Source organism: Mauremys reevesii, linkage group 13, assembly GCF_016161935.1.
Source record: "Mauremys reevesii isolate NIE-2019 linkage group 13, ASM1616193v1, whole genome shotgun sequence".
In the NCBI taxonomy this organism is placed as follows: domain Eukaryota; kingdom Metazoa; phylum Chordata; order Testudines; family Geoemydidae; genus Mauremys; species Mauremys reevesii.
Genome location: NC_052635.1, coordinates 12,979,033 through 13,005,996, shown reverse-complemented (window position 1 = coordinate 13,005,996; position 26,964 = coordinate 12,979,033). Strand labels below are relative to the sequence as shown.

The following is a 26,964-nucleotide window of genomic DNA, read 5'->3' as shown; positions in this document are numbered from 1 at the left end:
AGCGGCAGGCTGTTTGTGGAGTTTTAGCCTCCCCTGGCCTCTTATACCAGTCACCATGCTGCCAAGGGTGAGGCCAGGTTCACAATGCAGCGGGGGCTCGAACAGGGCAAGTCCCCCAGCCCGGGGTCACAACGCAGTGCGGCCCTATCCTCCCTCTCTCCCCTTCAGTTTTCTGATTTTCCCCCCAGAACATTCCCTGAGTGGGTGGGACTGATCTCCAGGAGCTATCGCCCGCGCCAGGCCATCGAGGGGAGCATAGGGCCTTCACAAACCACCCTCAGATTAGAACAGAGTCATGAACGACAGCTGGGGACTAGGCTGCCCCAGGGAGATACGCACTAACAACGCTTGGCTTAGGTGATCACAGCACTGAGTGCTGAGCTGGGGATCCTCCAGGACCCAAGCGCTTCCCCTATGAATATTCCCATCTCCCTGCACTGCCACTGACTTCTGTGTGAGCAGACAGAGCCACCTCCCCATCTCTGCCTCGGTTTTCCACACCTGTGGGATATGGGGGAAGATTCTGGCCCTGTCTTTGTAAAGGGCTGGGGGGCCGAGTGCTGTATCATGGCAAAGGGGCACTGCGGTGGTGATGGCTGCTCTACATGCCCTACTGTTCTTGGGAGCTGCAGAGCAGGGGCAGGGGCAGGAGAGTCCAGCTCTACCTCCATATTGCAAACCTGTCTGGGACAGAGCCCCATAGGTGGCCGTGGGGACTGGGGATTCTTCCAGCCCCATGGAGACTTTGGCTGCAAGCAGCTGAGCCATTCACTGGCAAACCTCAGAGGAAACATATTTGTTCCTGGATTCCCCTCCCAGATAAGCACCCAGAGCCAGTCAGACCCTGCTGAGCTGGATCATTGCAGCTGGCACCCTGCAAAAAAAGAGGTCCTGTACCCCATTCCCCGACTGCCACCGAGCCGCCAAGCCAGTGGCCATTCAGGGACTAGGGGCAGGGCCTCCAAAAGGGAAAGGCCTCATATCCAGTCCCCACCCCCTTGAGCCAGCCAGTTCTGGGGCCAGATCAGAGCCAGTGCCCCCTAAAGGGGAAAAGGATTGCACTCCCCAGCCCCCTGAGCCAGCTGGTCCCCCAAACCTAGGGCTGGATCAGAGCTGCTGCACTTTATCCCATTCCCTGATCCCTCTGAGCAATCTAGCTGGATTTCTGACATGCTGCTATGGTTAAATAACGCTGGATAACCAGTGACTCTGCACCCAGCCTCCACAAACACTCTCCCCTCATTCTGCATTTGCAGGAAAGTATTTTATTGCAAGAAGCAGGGAGAAAACTGAACTCAGTGACAGCTTCCCCAGGGCTCAGCCTGAGACAACATCCACACAGCATCCAGTGGATCAGGGATGGGGAAGGACTGCACAGTATAACAGGCACTAGGGGCAGCAGAGTGGGGATGGCAAAGGGGCGGCTATACTGTATAATGGGCACTAGGGGAGCAGGGAGTGGGGGATGGCGAAGGGGCGGCCATCAAGGGGTTGATGGGAATTTTAATCTATCCTGGGAGACTAAAATAGGGCACCCGAACCAAATCAGTCGGGGGTTTCAGAGCCGCTTGGCATCTTCCCCTCCTGGTGGCTCGGGCAGCCCAGCCCAAGTGCAGACCAGCTGTGTTTGAATCCTGCCCAGCGAGGCAGGCGCTGGGGCTCAGTCTGAGGGTCTCAGTGCCAGCCAGGGGGGCTGGGCACCCAGATTTTCAGTTGTGTGGATGGGAACTGGGCACCCAGAATTGGAAATCACCCTGCAGGCCCCAAGCTGCTGACCCATGGAATAGGGGGGAGAGGCTGAATGTCCCAGTGGAGACTCATGGCAGGCAGTGCCAAGGAGGGGCAGGGACAGGGCAGGAGAGCCCCCAATGAAAGAGGGCTGCCTATGAGTGAAAGGGGGGTGGGGGACAGCAGGGGGATCCCGTGCTCCCTGCTCATGGCAGATATGTTGGCTCCAAGTGCACGGGCAGCCGCCGGACACAGGCCACGCGGACTCTGGTGACTCCAGTTGCAGCTCTGTATCTACAACGCCCTGGTTGGGAGCCAGGCAGCACCCGGCACGTGGTGACGCCGAATGATCTGATGCTGTCGCGGAGGTTGCCACTAACAGGTCTCCCTCCCCTGCCGCAGATGTTTCGGAGCTGGCCGGTGGGGGCGTGGATGAAGGTGTTGGTGGGTTTGCATCGGGGGCGGGTCAGGCCCCGTCGCTGCATCAGGAGGTTGCAGTAGATCCTGTCATTGGGCGCTCCGGTCTTGGGGTAGTCAACGTGTTGTCTCACAAACTGCCGGTAGCTGGCACCTTCGCTGAGCTGGGCCAGGGTGGCAGCCAGCAGGATGAGGGGCAGCAGGAGCGTGAGGCGGGGTCCCCTTGGGGCCATGGCCGTGTCTGTCACTAGTTCAACCTGCAGGGGGGTGGGGGGGGAGATGGATGAAGACAGCGCTGGCTGGGAATCTGCCTCCTCCATGGAACCTCCAGGACCTGAACCCCAAACCTGCCATTATACCCTCCCACCCCACTCTGCCACCCAAAAACCACCACAACCCATGATCCCATCCCACTCTATCCCCTCATCTCCCACCCAACTCTTCCCCAAATATAGGAGAGTTATTATTTTTATCACATGGCACCTACATACCCTGCCAAAGACCTGGCCCCCGATCATGCCATGTGCTGCACAGACTCCAGCTGAAATCAGGGCCTTCTCCCTCTAACCCATTATTCCCCACTCTCCTTCCAGAGATGGAGCGAGAACCCAGGAGTCCTGAGTCCCAGTCCACCTGCTCTAACTACTAGATCATACTGCATCCCAGAAACAAACCCTGCAGCTGCAGCCCCATGTGACACTGTTCTCTGCTCTCTCCAGACTGGTGGAATCTCCTGCAACTTACCCAAGTCCTTGTTCCTTCACTGTAATCAAAGCGAAGGATCCCAGCCTCTGCTGAGCTGAACCTCACCCTGATCCTCCTGCCCGTCTTGGTGCAGGTTATATAGCGCCCAGCTGGGCATGGAGGGGGAGGGCAAATCCAGTAAACAATTGTGTCAGCAGGACTTCCTGATACCTGGCAATTAAAATGAGTGAGATGGCAGGAAGGGCATGGCTGGGGAATAAATAGCACACGTCTTGCTAGACACCTGTGCTCCACAGAAACATCTCAGGGTGTGTCTTCCCAGCAAGCGAAGGTGTGATTGTAGCGTGGGTGGGCAAAGCCGTCCCAGCTTTAATCTAGCCAGTGCCAGACTGCCAGGACATTGGGTACCAACTCTGGTTGGAGCCCATGCTGAAATCCAGGGCACGTCTCTACTTCCCTTTTAACCTGTGTTAGCTAGATTAAAGCTAGCGTAGCAATGCTGACGCGTGCTACAAATACTCTTCATTTGCTGCAGATAGAGCCTGAGTCCTGACCCACTGGCACCTTCCGAATCCAGCCCTAGCCTAGAAACTCGCAGCTCTGCCGGTTCCCCTCACTCCTGACCTGCAGCCCCTGCTCTCCCAGCCCTGGCCTCTCCCCACCTCCCCACACAGAGCTCTGCTAATGCCCCTCAATCTCAACTTGCAGCCCCCTCCTGTCTCTCTGCCCTTGGCTCCCCATGGACCCATTCATGCTGGTGCCCTTCAATTCTGACCAGCGGCCCCACCACCCTCCCCTCTGCAGGTAGCTCTGGACCTTAATGAGGAACTATAAAAATGGCTTCTTCTCATCTGATTAGCAGGCCATCATGTCTTTGAAAGCACAGCGGAAAGCGAGCGGGAGGCAGAGGTCTGCACCTAAACACCCAGAGGGTTGAGATTTTCTCAGGCACATAAGGAATTTGGAGGCCATGTGAGCTAGTGGGAAACTGGGCATCTAAATCCCTTTGGCGATTCGAAGGTGGTGGTCACAGGACACATATCCCTGGGGCTGTCGGGCTTTCAGAACATGAAGAGAGGAGATTAGCAGGCTCCCAGTAGATCAAACTCAGACTTAAGGGCCAGGTGTGATGACGCAACACGCACATCCACGTACGGTAGCCACTCACGCATTCCCAGAATCCCAGAAACAGTGGTACTTCTGGGAACGGGGTGACCCCACTTCCACCGGCGTGACCTAGCAGACATGGTGTGCACGAGGTCATGCCATACGGAGGATGCAATTTCAAAGAGCACGCCACTCCACCCCCGTGAGTGCCAGGTCATGATGGCCATGGCAGAATGGCACATTCTTCAAAAAGGTGTCCCCTATCCAACACTGGACAAAAGCACATCCCACTGTGTCTGGGGACAAACCACCTAAAAAAAGGTGTGTCTGGTTCAAAACCAGATGTATGGCCAACCTGCAGCTAAGTGATTCTTTCCCTTCAGGATAAGAACCATTCTCTGAAGGAAGAAGAACCCTCTATTGGATGTCATTGGGTGTCTGCCCTATTTGTGAGGGGAAGAAATGTGCGCTTGGAATTTTAATAATGAAAGGAGAGAGAGAGATGAGGAAGGACACGATGTGAGAGAGAGAGAGAGAGAGAGATTGACTTAGGAGTGTTGTAATTTTTTTCTCTTGGGACCAAAGCCAGGTCCGGAGTTTTCAAAGGGAACAGGTTGGGTTGGGCAGGGTTGGAGTTTTGGCTTGCTCACCCATAGGCTCTGGGCAAGGGAAGGAAGGTGGTATGTGGAAAGAGATACTTGGAGGAATGCATGCAGATAGACACACAAGACACAAACACACAGGGCACAACATTGGAGACAGGCAAGGCTCTGACTGATCCAAGCCAGGTGTACTTGCCTTGCGCTTAACCCCGCACTGTAGGCCAAGGAAGCCACACACCCTTTGCCCCTGCTGGGCTTGCTCCAACTGGAGCACCAGTATAAAAGGGAGCAGCTCAGCTCAGTCAGGGCTGACCACCAAGGAGAGAAGACACATGTTGCCAGCTTGAGCCTTGAAGCCACTGAAGCCCCAGATTGTAGAAGCGGGACCCGCAGAGGCCCAGGTTGATACCTGGCTACCTGAGGACGCCTGAGGGAGAGTGGAGCTGCACAGGCTGAGGAACCCAGAGACCCTGGAGACACCGGGACCACTGCATCAAGACAAAGGGTAAAAAGTACCCCAGGCAGACAATACATTGATCCAGTGGTGGAACTGGGTGATAAGTCAGCATGTTTCACTAGGATCCCCACTGACTCAGTGACGAGTACACTCACCGCTGACAGGGCCCTTGGCTGCGGCCTGGTGGAGTAGGGAGGGCCCAGATCCCCTTACCCCGGCCAGCAAACCCCCCCTTGATGGTGGTCCAGCCCCTCTTACAGTCATTAAACCACTTCTATAGTGACTCCGGCCATTGGACCACACAGTTCCAAGGGAGAGGGCATCTATGGCCTGGTCTACACTAAAAAGGGGGTTCGAATTAGGGTACGCAAATTCAGCTACGTGAATAGCGTAGCTGAATTCGAAGTACCCTAGTTTGAACTACTCTCCTGTCCAGACGCGGCGGGGTCGAACTCCGCGGCTCCCCCGTCGACTCCGCCACCGCCGTTTGCAGTGGTGGAGTACTGGAGTCGACCACAGCGCTTCCGGAGTTCAAACTATCGCGTCTAGATCAGATGCGATAGTTCGAACTCCGAGAAGTCGAACTCACCGCGTCGACCCGGCCGGTAAGTGTAAACCTACCCTATATTGACTCTGTCCACTAGGCCACATAGCCCTGCGAGGGAGGGCCCTCTATACTGACTCTGGCTATTGGGCCATTCAGTCCTGAGGGAGAGGCCCCAATATGGACTCTGGCCTTTAGATCACACTGCCCTGGGGGAGAGGACAGCTACATTGACTGGACACTAGGCCAGGCTTTCCTGAGTTTAAGGATGGCCAAGTGGACTTAGTCACAGGGATGTAACACTCTTGCCCTACCCAAAGGGGGGACGGGGTGTACTCGCCCTGCGACGCCCCAACATAAGATAAAAACATGCACACAAGTTGGAGGAGAAGCCATGAAAGATGCATCCAAGCAAGAGTCACACATGCACAAAGCACAAACACACACAGAAGAAACCTAACATGAGACACACAACGCTCGCACAAGCCAGGGATTCAAACACACAGAACACAAAAACACACCAGACAAAAAAATGAAACACACACGACTGACCCACACAAACACAGACACAAGCCCAAACATGACACAGGGACAGATGTGACTCTTAAAAACGAGAATTTTGGATTTTCCTTTTGGGGCAGTGAATACCAGTGGAAAGATGCTTGTACAAATAGAGCTGATTAGCATCAATAGCACCCTGCCTGATTGGCTACATTGCCTTATTTGCTGGAAGTGTCACCGGACCTGTTCTTGAGTCCATTACAGATCTTCAAAGCCCAAGTCACCACCCTGGAGGTGCAAGTTCAAGCCAAGCTGCCTTCAGCTCTGATCCCGACAAACCCAAGTTCTTCCTAGCTGATGCATTCAACAGCAATCATGATAAATTTAGTGGATTCCTAAGCTTTATACAGGGTAAAATGGATTTATTTGGGGTTTGGACCCCATTGGGAGTTGGGCATCTGAGTGTTAAAGACAGGAACACTTCTGTAAGTTGCTTTTGGTTAAGTCTGCAGCTTTGGGGCACATGGTTCAGACTCTGGGTCTGTGTTGGAACAGATGGGCGTGTGCGGCTTAGCAAGACAGGGTGCTGGAGTCCCAAGCTGGCAGGGAAAGCAGGGGCATAAGTAGTCTTGGCACATCAGTTGGCAGTTCCCAAGGGGGTTTCTGTGATCCAACTCATCACACCTAATTCTTGTGTTATGAGAAGGAGTAAATAACACTTCCTTATTCACTTTCTCCACACCAGTCAAGATTTTATAGACCTCAGTCATATTCTCCCCTTAGTCATCTCTTTTCCAAGCTGAAAACTCCCAGTCTTATTAATCTTTCCTCACGTGGAATCTGTTCCATACCCCTAATCATTTTTGTTGCCCTTTTCTGAACCTTTTCCAGTTACAATATATATTTTTTTGAGATGGGGTGACCACACCTTCATGCAGTATTCAACATGTGGGCATATCCTGGATTTATATAGTGTCAACATGATATTTACTATCTTATTATCTGTCCCTTTCCTAATCGTTCCTGACATTTTTAACTGCCGCTGCACTTGGAGTGGATGTTTTCAGAGAACTTTCCACAGTGACTCCAAGATCTTTCTTGAGTGGTAACAGCTAATCTAGATCCCATCATTTTATATCTCTAGTTGAGATTCTCTTCTCCAATGTGCATTACTTTGCATTTGTCAGCATTAAATTACATCTGCCATTTGTTGTCCAGTCACCCAGTTTTGTGAGAAGGTAGCGGAAGGCTCCAGCACCTGGTGGGCTGTGAAATCTATGGTACAGATGCGAGGTCTTGGGAGCTGGTTGACAACAGCCATGGGCTGGATTTTTGGCAAGAGTTCCAACAGTAGTACCCAGAGAAACCAGGCCCTGGGGCCCCAGGAGGCACCCTTGGGAAGGAGGAATAAGGTCCGAAATCAATGGCTGCAGCAAAGCCAGCCTGGAAGCAGGGCAACCTAATCAGCGCAGCTGGCCTATAATAGACTACCTGACTGGCTACGCCACCTGATTGGCTGGAAGAGTCAGCAGACTGGCTCTTAAGCCCCACAGCAGCAGCAATTCGGTGACTGCTCAAAGCATTTGTCCATGGTCACAATAAGTGGCTTGTTCCAGCTCTGCTCCTGCCTGGAACCCAGCCCAGCTCCTGCCTTGACCTCAGCCTTACCCCACTCTGGGTAACTCCCTGGTCCTGACCCTCAACTCCAATTCCTGGTTACTAACTCCTTTTCTAACCTCTAGGCCTGACTCCTGCTCCAACCACAAGGCACAACTGGTCACTGACAGGTATAAAGCATGGTTATACTGCTCTACCTGCATGCACACTAGGATAGCACTGGACTAATAGCTACATCAGTACAAAAACTGCTCTCTGTCTATCCACCCATCCCCAGACACACCCCTCTATCTTCCTCTGTAATTACATTTGTGCCCATCCCTGTGTGGGAGCAGGACTGGCAGATGCTACAGGACCGTGGGAGGTTGTTATTGCCATGAGCATACCTGGCAGGTAGAAATGATGGAACCACCAAGCTGGGAAGGAGGTCAGGTGTTATCACCATGCAAACTGGGAGCCCAGGGCCCGTGTTTCTTTGGTCTCATAGAAGCTTCTGAACAAGCTCTTGTCCTGGTTTTGCTTAGGAGGTCATGTTGGTCCCTGTTACACTCCTTCACTTCTAGAGTCTCATCAGCTTTAAAGAGGTCCTCTCGGTTCCTTGCATCCGGTGGGATTTGGGACCTGAGCAGGGTGGGAGTTGAGGCCAGCAATCTTGGTTTTATTCTTTATAGGATCAAGTAGATTAGGACAGGAGAGGCTGGGAGCCCTGACTCCTGGGTTCTATCTCCCCATCTATGAGAGGAGTGGTGTGTAGTAGGTCCGAAATCAGAACTGGACACTGTTCTCCAGCAGTGGTTGCACCAGTGCCCAATACCAAGGTAAAATGACCTCTCTACTCCTTCCTGGAGATTCCCCTATTTACCTCTTTTGGCCACAGCATCACACTAGGAGCTCTTGTTCAGCTCACTATCAACCAGGACCCACACTCCTTGGCACCCTCATTGTTCTACCAGGGCAGAGTCATTCAGTGTTAATGACCTTTGATTGTCCAGTAGCAGCTTCCAATCAGGGTTTGGGAGATCCCTGACCTGTCCTTGTTAGCAAACAGTGGCGTATAGCATAGGGAGAGCTCATACAATCAATCAGAATCCTTAAGGTTTACATAGGATGTTTGCAATGTTGTTGTAGCTGCGTTGGTCTCAAGTGTTAGAGAGACAAGGTGGGGAAGGGATATCTTTTACTGGCCCAACTTCTGTTGGTGGAAGAGACAAGCTTTCGAGCATAAACAGAGCTCTGCTTAATCTCGAAAGCTAGTCATTTTCACCCACAGAAGTTGATCCAACAAAAGAGATTACCTCACCCACCTTGTCTCTCTAAGGGCTACATAAAGGGATTCCACAAGCTAACACCTGGTTAATTATGGAATCACTTTCCTGGAGGGGAACATTTCTGACGGTTAGAGGTTGTCTTATGTATTGAAACAGTGCAGGAGCTGGGTCGGAGCTCACTGGACCATCAATGTGGATTTTCAATAAGTCTTGGAGCACTGGGGAAGTTCCAGAAGATTGGAAGAATGCTGATTTTGTGCCAATATTTAAAAAGGGTGAACAGGACGACCCAGGTAATCATAGACCTGCCAGCCTGACATCGATCCTGGGCAAGATAATGAAGTCGCTGATCTGGGATTCGATTATTAAAGAAATAAGGAGGGTAATGTCATTGATGCCAATCGACATGGGTTTACGGAAAATTGACCCTGTCAGACTAACTTGATATCTTTTTTTGATGAGATTACAAGTTGGTTGATAAAGGTGATAGTGTTCACATAGTATACTTAGACTTTTGTGACATGTTTGGCTTGCTAAAGCACAATATTTTGATTACAGAGCTAGAACAATACACAATTCATGTGGCCCACCTTAAAAGGATTAAAAACTGATAGGTCTCAAAATGTAACTATAAATGGGGAATCATCATGGAGTGGGTTTGTTTCTGGTGACATCCCACAGGGTTTGATTTTGGGCCCTACATGAGCCTCCGGTGCAATGCTACAGGCAAAAGGGCTAATGGGATCCTGGGATGAAAGAAACGGGGAATCTTCAGTAGGAGCAGAGAACTTATTTGACCTCTGTATTTGTCATTGGTGTGACTGGCGCTGGAATACTGTTTCCAGTTCTGGTGCCCACAATTGAAGAAGGATGTTGATAAATGGCAGAGGGTTCAGAGAAGAGCCACAAGAATGACTACAGGATTAGAAAACACCCCCTTACAGTGGGAGACATCCCTCAATGTGTTTAGATCAACAAAGAGAAGGTTCAGGGGTGACCTGATCACAAACTACATGGGGAACAAATATTTGATAATGGGCTCTTCAATCTAGCAGAGAGGTCTAACACGATCCAATGGATGGATTTTGGAACTAGAAAAATGTAGGCAGGAAATAAGGTGAAAAATTTTAATGGTGAGGGAAATTAATCATTAGAACAATTTACCAAGAGTTATGGTGGATTCTCCACCACTAACAAGTTGTTAAATCAAGACTGGATGTTTTTCTAAAAGCTCTGCTCTAGGAAGTATTTTGGGGAAGTTCTCTGACCTACACAGGTCCTGCTACACAGGAGGTCAGACAAGATCATCACAATTGCCCCTTCTGTCTTTAGAATCTCTGAATCCAGAGTGACTCTGTTGTAGGGGGAGAGACACACGAGTTCTGCAGCAGGTCCTCTATTTTTTAAGAGATTTTCCATTTTTTGATACACTGAGGCCCTTACAAACACACCCCAGACATTCTATTTTTGCAGTAAATGTCTTATAACAGGGAGCAGTAAGAGAATCCAGCTCAGTCACATCTCCCAGAGCTCAGCCTGACACAATCTTTTCCCAACATCAGTCCCACCACCACATGGGTAAGTGATGGGAAGGGGATGATATACTGTATAATGGGCACTAGGGGCAGCAAAGGTGGGTAGACACACCCTGAGATGTTTTGGAGGATCCCACATGTCTGGCAGGACACGTGCTTTTTTCATTCCGCACCCTTGACCTGCCTGCTGGGCCACTACTTTTAATTGCAAGATATCGGGAAATTGATCTTACCCAATAGTTTATTGCATTTCCCCGCCCACTCCTCCCTCTCCATACCTGGCTGGAGGATCTGACCAAAGTTCAGCTCCGCAGAGGCTGGGATCCATCACTCTGATGGCAGCAAAGGAACAAGGAGTTGGGTGCGTCGCAGGAGATTCCACCGGCTGGGAGAGAGCAGAGAACAGGGTCACATGGGGCTGCAACTGCAGAGTTTGTTTCTGGGAGGCAGCATGATCCAGCTGCTATCGCAGAGAGGCTCAAAGCCAGGACTCCTGGGTTCTATCTCCACCTTGGCATGGGGAGCAGTGGCACAGAGGACAGGGTGTAGGGGCTGGTGTCAGTGGGGCTCAGTGCAACACGTCACACAGTGGGTTGGGAATAATCATAGAATCATAAGTCTGAGAGGGACCTCGAGAGGTCATCTAGTCCAGTCCCCTGCACTCAAGGCAGGACTAAGTGTTAGGGGCCTTATTCCTTCACCCTCTCACTTCCCTGGTCCTTCTCGCATGAACAGAGAGCAACAATACCCAAAGTCCAAAGGCGCAAACAATTTTATGTTTATTGGGGTGAACTTCCAGCAAGTATGATTCCAGTTTCCTTCCTCAGTGTCCCCTTCCCAGCTCTGACACCACAGAGCCTTGCCTGTGTCCCTGTTTCGGTTCCCATCCCCTGTTCCCATTTCCCCCCTTAGTAAAACATGATCCCAATTCCCCCATTCCCAGTCCCTGTTCCCATTTCCCCCCTCTTCCTGATTGACTGCAGACTATATAGTAAAACCTGAGTTTTGCTTAGCTATACTATAACCAATCATTTTATTGAAATTTAACTAACCAATCCTAACATATTGTAACATGGTTATTTAACCAATTACATTCCACCACCTTCATTGGTTTACACCCAACAAAATTAATTATACAGCAGACAGAAACAATCACAGAACCAGACAGAGACCATGCAAATAAACATACAAAACAACACAGAAGGATCGGTGCTGAGGCCGGTTTTGTTCAATATCTTCATTAACGATCTGGAGGATGGTGTGAACTGCACCCTTAGCAAGTTTGCAGATGACACTAAACTGGGAGGAGTGGTTGATATGCTGGAGGGTAGGGATAGGATACAGAGGGACCTAGACAAATTAGAGGATTGGGCCAAAGGAAATATGATGAGGTTCAACAAGGACAAGTGCAGAGTCCTGCACTTAGGACGGAAGAATCCCATGCACTGCTACAGACTAGGGACCGAATGGCTGGGCAGCAATTCTGCAGAAAAGGACCTAGGGGTTACGGTGGATGAAAAGCTGAATATGAGTCAACAGTGTGTCCTTGTTGCCAAGAAGGCTAATGGCATTTTGGGTTGTATAAGTAGGGGCATTTCCAGCAGATCGAGGGATGTGATCATTCCCCTCTATTCAGCACTGGTGAGGCCTCATTTGGAGTACTGTGTCCAGTTTTGGGCCCCACACTACAAGAAGGATGTGGATAAATTGGAGAGAGTCCAGCGGAGGGCAACAAAAATGATTAGGGGGCTGGAGCACATGACTTATGAGGAGAGGCTGAGGGAACTGGGATTGTTTAGTCTGCAGAAGAGAAGAATGAGGGGGGATTTGATAGCTGCTTTCAACTACCTGAAAGGGGGTTCCAAAGAGGATGGATCTAGACTGTTCTCAGTGGTAGAAGATGACAGAACAAGGAGTAATGGTCTCAAGTTGCAGAGGGGGAGGTTTAGGTTGGACATTAGGAAAAACTTTTTCACTAGTAGGGTGGTGAAGAACTGGAATGGGTTACCTAGGGAGGTGGTGGAATCTCCTTCCTCAGAGGTTTTTAAGGTCAGGCTTGACAAAGCCCTGGCTGGGATGATTTAGTTGGGTTTGGTCCTGCTTTGAGCAGGGGGTTGGACTAGATGACCTCCTGAGGTCCCTTCCAACCCTGAGATTCTATGATTCTATGATTTCACAACTACATCTATACAGACATAAGGATTTTCCAGCTGTGTCTATTGATAAGTGAGTTCTTGCCAGACAGGATGCTATCTTCTAGGCTCTTCCGTTTCTCTGGAGGTGATAGGAATATCAGGACAGGACTGTATTCCTAATAGCCCAATAGCACCTTATTTCAATGTGACTAGTTTGGAATGTGAGGATGTGACCATACACTTCCCAGCTTATGGCTGCCTAACTACATCTTAGCTGAAGGCCTTAGCCTGTCACAGTAAGAGAAGGCCATTACACAGACAGTGATTTTGATTTTCTCTTTTATACCTCTATAACTAGCTAAGTGATAAGAATACACCTAAATTCTTAAAGTATAGGCCTTTACAGACAGGCCTGAATATCTATATCCTAACACTAAGTACTATATAGACCATCCCTAACAGGTGTTTGTCTAACCTGCTCTTAAAAATCCCCAATGATGGAAACTCCACAACCTCCTTAGGCAATTTATTCCAGTGCTTAACCACCCTGACAGTTAGGAAGTTTTTCCTAATGTCCAACCTAAACCTCCCTTGCTGCAGTTTAAGCCCATTGCTTCCTGTCCTATCCTCAGAGGTTAAGGAAAACAATTTTTCTCCGTCCTCCTCGTTACAAGGAGGGGGCAGGGCTTTGGGGGGAGAGTGGGGTGGGAGAGGGAAGGGGCTTTGGGCCCAGCAGATTCCATGGAAGGAGACAATCCCCACCACCCGCTGTCTCCATCCATCTCCCCCTTGTGTCCCTGCTGCAGGTCGATCCAGTGACAGACACAGCCATGGCTCTGCGAGACCCCCCCACCCCACATTCCTGCTGCCCCTCGCCCTGCTGGCCCCCTGCCTGGCTCTAACACTCAGGCAGGGGTGGAACCGGCTGAACAACATATTCTGGAAACATGAACTTCCCCAAGATCCCCAGCACCAGTGACCACCCCTATTGCAACAGAATGATGTGGATCCAGGTGATGTACTAGAAATACAGCAACACCTTCATCCACGCATTGAACGAGGACATTAACAAAGTCTGCATGACAGATGGGGTATCCAATGGGCCCTACCATGAGTTCCTTCAACATCACCATCTGCACATTTCACCCTGGAGCATCTCTTACACCAGGATCAGCACAGTCCAAAGAATTGTCATCTCCTGCTGGAATGCTCTCTTTTTTTTCTATGTGAAGCATATATAGGCTCCAGCACTAGGCATGGAGGACAGGCAGGGGACCCTGTTACTTCCTCCAATCCTGCTCCAGCTCCTCACCTACCTCTGAACACAGGTCAGATTATATAGATGTTTCTACCCTCTGCTGCCCCTACTTCCCATTATACAGCATAAACACCCCTTCCCTGCCCCGACCCTCTGTCACCCCTTGTGCCCATTATAAAGTATAGCAAATCTTGCTCCCCCGGTCCCTGATAGCAGACTGGTCTATCCAGGCCTTTTCAGCTTCTGTAGCCAGCCAGGAACTCCTCTTGGTCCCCCAGTCCCTGTAAGCAAACTGCACTCACACCGGCCCTGTAGCTCCTTTTATATGAGCCTGCTGGTCCCTCATTGGCTGCTTCCCTGCAGGCACTCTAGCCCACTTGGAGGACCTCCGCTTCTTTCCTGGGATGGGTGTGGCAGGACCCTGAGGCCTCCAGCAAGGGGCCTTTGGGCCTAGTCCACCCCAACACAGTCACATTGGGGATAGCAAGGACATAAGCCACTTGAGCCAGGAGAGTGTTGGAAAAGTGTTGTGGTTTTCAGTGACATTCTCTGTTTTCAAGCCCAGTCTCAACCTTTCACCCCAGTCTTGGGAACAGAACCCAGTTGTCCTGACTCCCACATCTGGCCCTGCTTTAACCCACTAGACCCCACTTCTCATCAAGTGCTTGGAATTAAACCTAGGAGTCCTAAGTCTTCATGCGCCCTTTTCTAACCTAGTGGAAACTGCTTCCCTCCCAGGGTCAGGATGAGGGAGGCCATCCAGAAAACTGTCCACAAGGAGACATCTTGCACCTGCCTATGCTGGACCAGGCCAACAGCCATTATGGGTTCCCAAGCTAGATGGACCCACGGTCTAGTCCCTTCTGGCAACTCCAATTCTCACCAACCACCTGTCCCATTGCTGGGAACCCTGCCTGATCTCCCACCTCCCTTGGCCTGCGGTCCCCCCGCTCCCCACCTCACCAGCTGCCGGAACCCTTCCCCAATGCCTTCACACACACTCCTGCAGCCTGCGCTTCCCCCCACATGACGCCTACCTCCTGCTGCTGATCAGGACAAGTGGCCTGTGAGCTGGGTTCTGTTCCCAGCTCTGGCACTGACCACAAAAAACCCCTGGGCCACAGCGTGATGGGTTCAGTTACAGAAACCCTCTTGGGACGTGCTGAGATTACCTCTGAGTCTGTTTTCCACTGCCAGCTTGGGACTCCAGAACCCTGCCTTGTTGAGCCAGACACACTAGTCTGCTGCAACACAGACCCAGGTCTGGTCCACACCCCCAAAGCTGCAGACTTTAACCAAAAACTGCTCAGCATGTCACCTATCTCCAGCACCGAGACACCCAGCTCCCAATGGGATCCAAACCCCAAATAAATCTGTTTTACTCTGTATAAAGCTTATACAGGGTTAACTCATAAATTGTCCGCCCTCTATAACACTGATAGAGAGATATGCACAGCTGTTTGCTCCCCCAGGTATTAATCACTTACTCTGGGTTAATTAACACACAAAAGTAATTTTATTAAATATAAAAAGTAGGATTTAAGTGGTTTCACATAATAACAGACAGAACAAAGTAAGTTACCAAGCAAAATAAAAGAAAACACGCAAGTCTAAGTCTAATACATTTAAGAAACTGAATACAGGTAAATCTCACCCTCAGAGATGTTCCAATAAGCTTCTTTTACAGACTAGACTCCTTCTTAGTCTGGGCACGATCCTTTCCCATGGTACAGTCCTTGTTAGTTCCAGCTCAAGTGGTAACTAGGGGATTTCTCATGACTAGCAGCCTCCTTTGTTCTGCTCCACCCCCTTTTATATCTTTGGCACAAGGTGGGAATCCTTTGTGTCTCTCTGGGTTCCCACCTCTCCTTCTAAATGGAAAAGCACCAGGTGTAAGATGGATTCCAGTAACAGGTGACATAGTCACATGTCCTGTGAGAGCCCCAAGCCTTCATTCTTTCCGGCCTGACTCACAGGAACACAGGAAGGCTTACAAGTAAACAGAGCCATTTACAAATAATTGTCCTGGTCAATGGGAGCCATCAAGATTCTAAACCACCATTAATGGCCCACACTTTGCATAAGTACAATAGGACCTCAGAGTTATATTTCATATTTCTAGTTTCAGATACAAGAGTGGTACATTTATACAAATAGGATTAACACACTCAGTAGATTATAAGCTTTGTAATGATACCTTACAAGAGACCTTTTGCATGAAGCATATTCCAGTTTCATTATATTCACTTTCCAAGCATATTTTGTAAAGCATATGGAGTGCAATGTCACACACAGAACCTGCTGGGAGCTGCAATGCTTCTCCAGGGCTTGGGGGGCTTCCCCGGCAGGTATCCCCAGGGCAAAGACACTCACAATCCGTGCACCCCCTCGCAGCCAGGTGCTTCTCCCCACTCCAGCCCTGTTGACTGGGCGGCCAGGCCACTGCTCCTCCAGCCAGGTCACTCACAGCTCTAGCCCCTTTCGGGGTAATCAAGAGTCCAGCCCAACCACAGGGAAACCCCATGTCTGGTGGCCTCAATGCCAAGGAGGCCCCCATCTGGAGCTTGTCTTTGGTGTCCCTGGCAGCCTTCTCTTCTCCCCCAAGTCTGGGGAGAGCTAGGGGGACCCAGACCCTTCCTCCAAGCTCCTGCCACTTTCCTGTCCCTGCCCGTCAGGGTCTTCCCCTGGTCCCTGACCCTCTGTTCCCATCCTGTCCTCACAGCTTCTTCCGAGCTGGCTATGGAGGAGCTTCTGCCAAGCTGCTCCCAGCCCCCCTCCCCCCCGGGCAGTTGCTGGGCTGCATTTCACACAATCCTTCCATCCCCACCCCACCACCCACCATAGTGGGAGCTGGACTTGGGGTTCAGATGGACACGTCACCACATGCACAACGGAGTGATCCCTGGGCAGAGACAAGCAACACACAGCCTGTGACTGTTCACCAGAGGAAACAAAACATACCAGGTGTGTCCTCCTGGCAACGAAGCCCAGGTACATTTCACCTCCATGCAGGGCCGGTGCAACCATTAGGCAAACTAGGCGGCCGCCTAGGGCGCCAAGATTTGAGGGTGCCAAAAAGTGCTGCCCAAAATGCCTGGGATGCTCACCCAGTGCTGCGGCTTTAATCAGCTCCGGCGGGCCGTGAAGTGATGTCATTCCTCCTCTGCCCGCCGGGGCCGCTGCGCTGCTCCCTGCAGCTCTGGCTCTGCCCCAGGGCCCCTGCCCCTGCTCAGCCCTACCCCACCCCCACTCCCTGAGCTCTGCAGCAGGGCTGGGCCTGCACTCACCGGGGGGGAAGTGCAGAGACCCGGCCCGAGGCGCGCCGCAGGGGAGTGCTGGGGAGTAGTACCCCCTGCCCCCCAAGCGAGACCCGCCCCTCCGAGGCCTGCCCCCCCATGGAAGCCTGGGGCTCCCCCGCCCCCCGAGGAGCCTCCCCCCGCAGGGGAGGGGTGTGGTGCCCCAGGCCTCCGGGGGGAGGGGTGTAGGGCCCCAGAATATCTAGGGATGGCCCCGGTACCCACCACCATGCCTGCAGCCAGCCCCTCCTGCACCCCCTGCCCCGCCCGCAGCCAGACCCTGCTGCACCCCCTGCCCTGCCCCCAGCCAGCCCCTCCTGCACCCCTTGCCCCACCCTCAGCCAGCCCCTGCTGCACCCCCTGCTCTGCCCCCAGCCAGCCCCTCCTGCACCCCCTGCCCCACCCACAGCCAGCCCCTGCTGCACCCCCTGCCCCACCCGCAGCCAGCCCCTGCTGCACCCCCGGCCCTGCCTCCAGCCAGCCCCTGCTGCACCCCTGCCCTGCCTTCAGCCCTGCACCCCCTGTCTCCAGCCAGCCCCTGCTGCACCCCCTGCCCTGCCCCCAGCCAGCCCCTGCTGCACCCCCTGCCCCGCCCCCAGCCAGCCCCTACTGCACCCCCTGTCCTGCCTTCAGCCAGCCCCTCCTGCACCCCCTGCCCTGCCTCCAGCCAGCCCCTGCTGCACCCCCAGCCCAGCCGCCAGCCAGCCCCTGCTGCACCCCTGCCCTGCCCCAGCCAGCCCCTACTGCACCCCTGCCCTGCCTCCAGCCAGCCTCTGCTGCACCCCCTGCCCTGCCTCCAGCCAGCCCCTGCTGCACCCCCTGCCCTGCCTCCAGCCAGCCCCTGCTGCACCCCCTGCCCTGCCCCCGGCCAGCCCCTCCTGCACCCCCTGCCCTGCCTCCAGCCAGCCCCTGCTGCACCCCCTGCCCTGCCCGCAGCCAGCCCCTGCTGCACCCCCTGCCCTGCCCTCAGCCAGCCCCTCCTGCACCCCTGCCCTGCCTGCAGCCAGCTCCTGCTGCACCCCCTGCCCTGCCTGCAGCCAGCCCCTGCTGCACCCCTGCCCCCAGCCAGCCCCTGCTGCACCCCTGCCCTGCCCCAGCCAGCCCCTGCTGCACCCCTGCCCTGCCCGCAGCCAGCCCCTGCTGCACCCCTGCCCTGCCCCAGCCAGCCCCTGCTGCACCCCTGCCCTGCCCCCAGCCAGCCCCTGCTGCACCCCCTGCCCTGCCCTGTTGTGTATTTGGTTGTCATGGTTTTTGTTCCTATGGGAACTGAGTTAGATTATTAGGGGATAGCCCAGCCAGCTTCGGCCGATTGGGTGAGCTCTGTGTCTGTAAATAAAATGGTAGTTTTGTTAGCTGTCTGGCCTCAAGTGATTTCTTCCTAAACCGGCTGCCTCAAAGGATATAACATGCCCCCAGCCAGCCCCTGCTGCACCCCCTGCCCTGCCCCCAGCCAGCCCTTGCTGCACCCCATGCCCTGCCCCCAGCCAGTCCCTGCTGCAGCCCCTGCCCTGCCTCCAGCCCCGCACCCTCTGTCTCCAGCCAGCCCCTGCTGCACCTGCTGCCCTGCCCGCAGCCAGCCGCACACCCCCTGTCTCCAGCCAACCCCTGCCACATCCCCTCCTCTGCCTCCAGCCAGCCCAGCACCCCCTTGTCTCCAGCCAACCCCTGCCACACACCCCTGCCCGAAGCCAGCCAGCCCCACACCCTGTGAGGTTATTCATTTATTTTCATTAAATATGTAGACTAAATAATGAAATTCATAAATTTTCAAGCCGAACGTGTGTTAATTCTAATGAACAATGCCATATTATGCAGTATTCATTTTTGAAAGTTTATAATCGATGCTCTGAGGGGGAGAGGTGGGGATGGAGGGCTCAAGGTGGAAGTTTCGCCTAGGGCGCAAAGTATCCTTGCACCCGCCCTGCCTCCATGTATCTGTCCAAAGTCAGCCCGATGCCTCCACCTGGGGTTCTCTTCACCTAGCTACACAGAGCTCAAGTGCAGCACCTTGCTCCCGGAGGCCGTCCCATGGGGAGGACGATGGTGAGTCTCCGTGTGGCTGAGGGCGGCTGCCTTCTGTAGAGTGCATGAGAGTGACTGTGTGTGTGTGTGTGTGTGTGTGTTGCTAGCAGGTCCTGCCCCTTGTCACCCAGCCACAAGCCCGTGGGCAAATCAGTCGGCCTTGCAGCCCGGCCCAGACTGGGGCGTTTGCCAGGGGAAATCGCTGCAACATATCACCGAGTCTGTGTCTCTCTCTCCCTCTGCCTCTCTCTCTCTGACAGCTGGCTCCATCGCTCAGCAAATAACTCCCTGACCTTAGAAACCAACCGTTGTGATGCTTACATCTCACCAGGGTGTTGCCTGCTCTTTCAGATGGGCAGGGAGAGTTTTGTACCAGGGAACATCTGAGAATTTATCCCCAGGATTCCCAGCCCCCACCCACAGTCAGTCTCTTTCGTTATGTTCTTTGCATGAGCCCAATTTGAATTCTGCCTCTCGGCTCCACTATTCTTCCTGCCCCCCCATCCCCCGGCCCCCAGCCCTGCCCCCAATCCTGGGAAGTGCAAAGAGCTTGTGGGGGTGCGGCGGCGTATCTCAAAGATTGCGAGGTCACAGCAAGATGCAGTGCCCTGGGATGTTAGGATAGAATGGGGCTGCTCCTTCTGGGGATTGTGGGCAGAAATGGTACCCGCCATGTGGGTGGGTGTCTATGTGTGTGTGTGTGTGTGTGTGTGTCCACATGTCCCTGCTGTCCCCAGTGGTAGAGGATGAGTCCTGTTGAGGTGTAGGTGGCTGGGTGTGCAGTGAATTGGCATGTGTAAGCATACGGGTTTGTGTCTGGTTCTCCACGTGTCTGTATGTGTATATATGCACCCCGCAAGGGTACCTCCCCCTGGCCACACACAGAATTAACTCCATACAAGTCTGATCCCCCTTCCATCATGTGCTGTCCCCACAGCCCCTCTCTCTCTCAGCGTGCTCCCGCTTCGGGACTTAGCTCTCCAGCCTGGCCACAATCTGTGTCCCCCACACCTCCCGGGGGTATCACAGTGCCAATGGATCAGCTGTCCTCATGCCGCTCTGGACAGGCTTCCAGTCCCTGATCAGGTCCGGTGCCACTTTCCCAGCGGCTGGTAGGGGAACCCGAACCCACCCACTGCTCCCGGTTCCAGCCCAGGGACCCCTCTGTCCAGCAACTACGGTCTGCTCCAGCTCAGACCCTCTTTCTGTTTCCCTGGGCACCTTCCCATCTCTGTGCTCTATCTTCTGGCTCCCTCCTCCCTGGGTTTTCCAGCCCAAACTCCCTCCTCCCAGGGAGTGACTGCAGACTACTTCCCCTGCAGCCCCTTTCTGTTCTCAGCTTACTGGCTTTGTACCAGCCTGGCCTGCACCTGCTCTGCGGCGCTTGCTTAGCCAGGCTGGCTCTCCCCCAGGAGCAGCCTGGCAGGTTAATTAGACCTTATCCCTTTCAGGTGAGGAGTGGCACGAACACCCCAGCACACTGAGTATGGTTGTGCATGTGTTCCTGTATGAGTGTGTGTGGTCATCAGGCAACCTGCTCTTGGTGTCATTGTTGAATAACTATTTGTATCTGTATCAGAGGGGTAGCCGTGTTAGTCTGGATCTGTAAAAGCAGCAAAGAATCCTGTGGCATGCATCCGATGAAGTGGGTATTCACCCACGAAAGCTCATGCTCCAATACGTCTGTTAGTCTATAAGGTGCCACAGGACTCTTTGCTGCTTTTACATTTGTACCTGTAGATTGTCATGCCAGTCAAGTACTGATAAAGAGAGTTGTGCGTATCTGTGTGTGTGACAGAGAGACAATGTGTCTGCACAGTGAGTCTGTCTGTGTAGAGTGCATGCATGTGTGTCTAAGGTGCATGCACGTCTGCGTGAGGAAATGCACATTGGGATGTAAAAGGTGTGTGTGCATAAAGTGTGTGTGTCAGAGAGGCCAGGTCAACATTGCAAAGGTTTGCCGGCATAACTGTGTTGCTCAGAGGGGTGTGGAAAATCACAGCCCTGACTCACAGACCTGTGCTGGCAAAAGCCCCTGTGCAGATGCTGATAGAAGAGACCTTTTGCCAGAAGGTCGCTATTTACCACGGCTCCACTAGGGGGCTCTGCCAGTACAGCTCTGCTGGCCCAGCCTTTCTAGTGTCCGCGAGCCCTGCCTGGCTAGACTGAATGCATGTATATGTGTGGGGTCTGCGCATGTAGTGTGTATGCATCTGTGTGGAGGGCATATGTATTCCGAGTGTGTGGGGGGGGACTGCTTGAATGCTTGTGTAAGGGCATGTGTGTATAGAGTACATGGCTGGGAGTGTGTGTGTGTGTGTGCGTGCGTGCACGCGCAGGGTGCATCTGGATATGTTTGTATGGATGTGTCAGTGAATGTGTGTGTAAGAATATGCGTGTGTGTGTGTGTTTATGAGTGTATGTGTGTGTGTGTGTGTACAGTGCTCTGGGGGTGGGGGGTGCTTTGTCAAACTGCTTGTGTTTGTGTCACTCTGTGTGCCCGAGGGTGCATTTGTCCCTGTGTCTGTCTGACCTGGGGCTTTCTCACCAGCTCAGCTGGTAACCCTCTGATCCCTGGATTTATCCTGTTGGAGGGGGATCTGGGACAGGCCGGCTGCTGTCCTATTCACCCTGCAGGGTCCTCACGTGATCATGGGCTTGGGGCTTTGACACCCCCGCAGTCCCACGGCAGGCCCAGCTCTGGCCCTGACAGGGCTCCCCACGACCCCGTAACCCAGGACCACTGAGTGTCAGGGTTGCCAACTTTCTAATTGTACAAAACCGAACACCCTAGCCCCACTCCTTCCCCGAGGCCCCACCACCCACCCCACCTCTTCCCAGAGGCTCTGCCCCCACTTACTACATTTCCCGTCTCTTGGTGGCTCGCTCTCCCCCACCCTCACTCACTTTCAATGGGCTGGGGCTGGGGGCTGGGGTGCAGGAGGGGGAGAGGACTCTAACTGGGGGTGCTGGCTTCAGGGTGGTTTAGGGTGCCGGAGGGGCCTGCAGGCGGGGGCAGAGTGCTGAGTTGTGGGAGGAGGTGAGGACTCCACCTGGGGTTTTGGGCTCTGGGGTGGGGCTGGGGATGAGGGGTTTGGTGTACAGGAGGGGGTTCCAGGCTGGGGGGTGGGGCTGAGGCATTCAGAGTGTGGGAGGGGGCTGTGGGTTGAGGCAGGGGGGTGGGGTGAAGGGGGGTATGAGGTCTCTGGCTGGGGGTGCAGGCTCTGGGGTGGGCCCAGGGATGAGGGGTTCGTGGTGCAGGAGGAGACTCTAGGTTGCGGGGGGGCTCAGGGCTGGGGCTCAGGGTTGGGGCACGGGCTTACCTTGGGCGGCTCCCAGTCAGCGACACAGCAGGGCTGAGGTCTGCTTCCTGCCTGGCCTGCCTCCACGCTGCGCCCCGGTCTGGCTCCTAGGTGATGGAGTGAGGGCAGTAGCTCCGTGCGTTGCTCTCATGCACAGGCACCACCCTTCTCAGCTCCCATAGCCCACGGTTCCCGGGCAGTGAAAGTGCGGAGCCAGTGCTTGGGGCAGGGGTAGTGCGCAGAGTCCCGTGCTCCCCCCTCTCCCCCGCCTAGGAGCCAGATTTCTGGCCACTTCCGGGGTGCAGCGCAGAGCCAGGACAGATAGGGTCTAGTCTGACTTTTAACGGCCCGGTTGGTGGTGCTGGCCCGAGCCGCCAGGCCAGGGGTGAAAGTAATTTAAAGGACTTACTGGCACGCCGCAGTCCTGATCAGGGGACAGGGCCTCAACCGGAAGAGGTGGGGCCATTAAAATCCCCCGGCCCTTTAAATCACTGCCAGAGCCCAGCCACCGTTACTGCCCCGGGCCCTTTAAATAGCCACCTGCGCCCCCATCCTGGAGCCCCTGAGGTAGCGGCGGCAGCCAGGGCTCTGGCAGTGATTTAAAGGGCCCAGGACTCTTGCCAGTACACCAGACCGGACCGCCTTACTTTCACCTCTGTGCCAGGCTCCCTTTTCGACTGGGCGTTCCCATAGCAAACCGGACAGCTGGCAACCCTATGTTGGCTGGTGCCAACGAGTCTCATGCTCTTGGGAGAGTGGGCAGAGGTGCTGGTCTGCTGGAAGGTGCGAATGGTGCCAGCAGCCAGTTGTCTGAGCTGTAGACAATTGCAGCGGTGGCCGTGCTAAAGAGCTCGCCCCGGCTCTGCCTACACTGAACGCTGGAAACCCGGGCTCTGATCCCAGTTTGATCCCAACTCCCCCTTCCCTCCACACCCAAATCAGTCTGACTCAGGACCAGTTCGAGGGGGTGAGACAGAGCCTGATGCCTGCTGCAACTCAGCACCAAACGTTGTCATCTGGCAGCGCAGAGGCAGCTCACGCCAGAGAGCCGCGTCAGAAAGGCCGTGCAGTGCAGTGGGGGCGCCTTAGTGCAGCTGCCAATTATGGGCAGTGTGACGCCCCCATCTGGGGAGGACGGGTGTGCCTGGAACATGTCCCCACCCGCTTCTCCGTCCCAAGGCCTGGCCCCCGCTTGGCCCTTCTCCCGCACGGCCCCGCCCCCAGTCTGCCCCCTACCCAAGGCAGGAAGAGGAGCAGCGTGGCAGGGCCACGGGGAAAGAGGACGAGCAGGAGTGAGCAGCTTGCCCAGCGTGGGCAGGGCCATGACTAGGGCAGCAGCGGCGGGCGGGTTGTGGAGGTTTAGTGTCCCCTACCCGTCACCATGCTGCCAAGGGTGAGGCCAGGTTCACAGTGCAGCGGGGGCTCGGACAGGGGAAGTCCCCCAGCCCGAGGTCACAACGCAGTGCGGCCCTATCCTCCCTGTCTCCCCTTCAGTTTTCTGATTTCCCCCCCAGAACATTCCCTGCGTTGGTGGGACTGATCTCCAGGAGCTATCACCCGCGCCAGGCCATCAAGGGGAGCATCTGTGTAAAGGGCTTGGGGGCCGAGTGCTGTGTCACGGCAAAGGGGCACTGCGGTGGTGATGGCTGCTGTACGCGCCCTGGGAGCTGCAGAGCAGGGGCAGGGGCAGAGGCACGAGAGGCCAGCTCTGCCTCCCTACTGCAAACCTGCCTGGGGCACAGCCCCATAGGTGTCTGTGGGGCACGGGGACCCTTCCAGCCCCATAGAGACTTTGGCTGCAAGCAGATGAGCCATTCACTGGCAAACCTCAGAGGAAACCTCTTTATTTCCGGATCCCCGTCCCTGACACGCACCTGGCGCCAGTCAGACCCTGCCGGGCTGGGTCAGCATTGCAGGTGGCGCCCTCCTGTACCCCGTTCCCCATGTGCCACCGAGTCGCCCAGCCTCTGGCCACACAGGGATTAGGGGCAGGGCCTCTGAAAGGGAAAGGCCTCATATCCAATCCCCACCCTCTTGAGCCAGCCAGTTCTGGGGCCAGATCAGAGCCAGTGCCCCCTAAAGAGGAAAGGCCCCAGATTGCACTCCCCAGCCCCCTGAGCCAGCTGGTCCCCTAGGGCTGGATCGGAGCCTCTGCACCTTATCCCATTCCCTGATCCCTCTGAGCAATCTAGCTGGATTTCTGACATGCTGCTAGGGTTAAATAACGCTGGATAACAAGTGACTCTGCACCCAACCCCCACAAAAACTCTCCCCTCATTCTGCGTTTGCAGGAAAGTATTTTATTGCAAATAGCAGCGAGAAAACTGAACTCAGTGACAGCTTCCCCAGGGCTCAGCCTGAGACAACATCCACACAGCATCCAGTGGATCAGGGCTGGGGACGGGCTGGACAGTATACCGGGCACTAGGGGCAGCAGAGGGTGGGGGTGGGGAAGGGGAGGCTATACTGTATAATGGGCACTAGGGGCAGCAGAGGTGGGGGCGGGGAAGGGGCGGCTGTACTGTATAATGGGCACTAGGGGCAGCAGAGGTGGGGGTGGGGAAGGGGCGGCTATACTGTATAATGGGCATTAGGGGAACAGGGAGTGGCGGATGGCGAAGGGGCGGCCATCAAGGGGTTCATGGGAATTTTGATCTATCCTGGGAGACTAAAATTGGGCACCCAAACCAGATCAGTCTGGGGTTTCAGAGTCGCTTGGCCCCTTCCCTTGCTGGGTTCAGGGCAGCCCAGCCCAAGTCCAGGCCAGTTGTGTTTGGATCCTGCCCAGCGAGGCGGGTGCTGGGCTCAGGATGAGGGTCTCGGTGCCAGCTGGAGGAGAGGGGCTGGGCACCCGGATTTTCACTCGTGGAGATGGGAACTGGGCACCTAGTGTGGGAAATTCCCCCGCCCGCCCCAAGCTGCCGGCCTGTGGGATAAGGGGAAATGCTGAATGTCCCTACGGAGACTCATGGTGGGCGCTGCCCAGGAGGCAGGGATGAGGCAGGAGAGCCCCCAGCAACAGGGGTCTGCACTGGAGCGAACGGGGAGGGCAGGGACCCCCTGCTCCCAGCCCATGGCCAGCACCTGGGCTCTACAGGACTCTGATGAAGCGCACGGGCAGCCCCTGGTTACAGACCACGCGGATCCTGCTGGTCTTGGATTCTCCCGTGTAGATACAGTTCGGTGGGCGGGGTGGGCTGCGCACGCGGCAGGTGGTGAGGGGGTAGGCTGTGTTGCTGTCGCATTCGTTGTTTTGGTTGCATTTCCCTCCAGTGGTGCAAATGGCCCGGATCTGGCTGGTGGGGGCGTGGATGAAGGTGTGGATGAGTTTGCACATACCAAGCTTCCGGCTCAGGAGCCACATCATGTAGTTGCAGTAGGTCAGGCCAGTGGGGGGTCTGGTCTTGGGGAAATCAATGTGTTCGCTCACAAACTTTGGGTAACTGTCAGGTGGTCTGATCTGGGGCAGGCCAGTGGCCAGCAGGATGAGGGTCAGGAAGAGCAAGGGGCAAGGTCCCCTCAGGGCCATGGTCGCGTCTGTCACTGGATCGACCTGCAGTGCGAAGAGAGGGGGGAGATGGATAGAGACAGCGTGGGGTGGGGATCTGCCTCCTCCCTGGAAACTCCTGGAATACAAATGCCTCCCATTATCCCCTCCCACCCCACTCTGCCCCCAATGGTCTAAAAATAGGGGAGTTATTTATTTTTATCACACGGCTCCTAAATACCCTGCTGAAGATCTAGGTCCCCATTGTGCCATGTGCTGCATAGACCCCAGTTGAGATCAGGGCCTCCCACCTCTAAGCCATTATTCCCCACTCCCCTCCCAGAGGTGTAGACAGAACCCTGAGTCCTGACCCCTTCTCATAGACTTTAAGGTCAGAAGGGATCATTACGATCATCTAGTCTGACCTCCTGCACAATGCAGGCCACAGAACCTCACCTACCCACTCCTGTAACAAACCCCTAACCTATGTCTGAGTTATTGAAGTCCTCAAATTGTGGTTTGAAGACCTCAAGGTGCAGAGAATCCTCCAGCAAGTTACCCATGCCCCATGCTGCAGAGGAAGGCAGAAAACCTCCAGGGCCTCTGCCAATCTGCCCTGGAGGAAAATTCCTTCCCAACTCCAAATATGGCGATCAGCTAAACCCTGAGCATGTGGGCAAGACTCACCAGCCAGCACCCAGGAAAGAATTCTCTGTAGTAACTCAGATCCCATCCCATCACAGACCACTGGGCATACTTACCTGCTGATAATCAAAGATCAATTGCCAAATTAATTGCCAAAATTAGGCTATCCCATCATACCATCCCCTTCATAAACGTATCAAGCGTAGTCTGCTCTAACCACTAGCTCACACTGCCTTCCAGAAACAAACCATGCAGTTACAGCCCTGTAGCAGGGTGGACCCTGCTCCGGCCCTGAGGGCTTTGAAAAAGCAGCCTGGCGGCTGGAGGCTGGGCTAATG

The 26,964-nt window shown here is 54.4% G+C and overlaps 2 protein-coding genes across 4 annotated transcripts; both read right to left on the bottom strand.

The window, feature by feature from the left end:
- Positions 1–1,368: 1,368 nt before the first annotated feature.
- On the bottom strand, positions 1,369–17,076 carry LOC120381094 (ribonuclease-like). Of its 3 annotated transcripts, none has more exons than XM_039499162.1 (3): positions 16,982–17,076; positions 10,760–10,866; positions 1,369–2,402 (listed from the first exon to the last, which is right to left on the bottom strand). In XM_039499162.1, the coding sequence occupies exon 3, from the start codon at positions 2,376–2,378 to the stop codon at positions 1,935–1,937; it is 444 nt and encodes a 147-aa protein (XP_039355096.1). In that variant the 5' UTR covers positions 2,379–2,402; positions 10,760–10,866; positions 16,982–17,076; the 3' UTR covers positions 1,369–1,934. The 3 variants fall into 3 exon arrangements, with proteins under 3 accessions (XP_039355096.1, XP_039355097.1, XP_039355098.1); XM_039499163.1 differs by lacking the exon at positions 16,982–17,076 and adding an exon at positions 15,529–15,539; XM_039499164.1 differs by lacking the exons at positions 10,760–10,866; positions 16,982–17,076 and adding an exon at positions 2,637–2,645.
- Positions 17,077–25,011: 7,935 nt separating this feature from the next.
- Positions 25,012–26,757, bottom strand: LOC120381096 (ribonuclease-like). The gene is made up of 2 exons (XM_039499167.1): positions 26,743–26,757; positions 25,012–26,047 (listed from the first exon to the last, which is right to left on the bottom strand). The coding sequence occupies exon 2, from the start codon at positions 26,021–26,023 to the stop codon at positions 25,586–25,588; it is 438 nt and encodes a 145-aa protein (XP_039355101.1). The 5' UTR covers positions 26,024–26,047; positions 26,743–26,757; the 3' UTR covers positions 25,012–25,585.
- Positions 26,758–26,964: the final 207 nt, after the last annotated feature.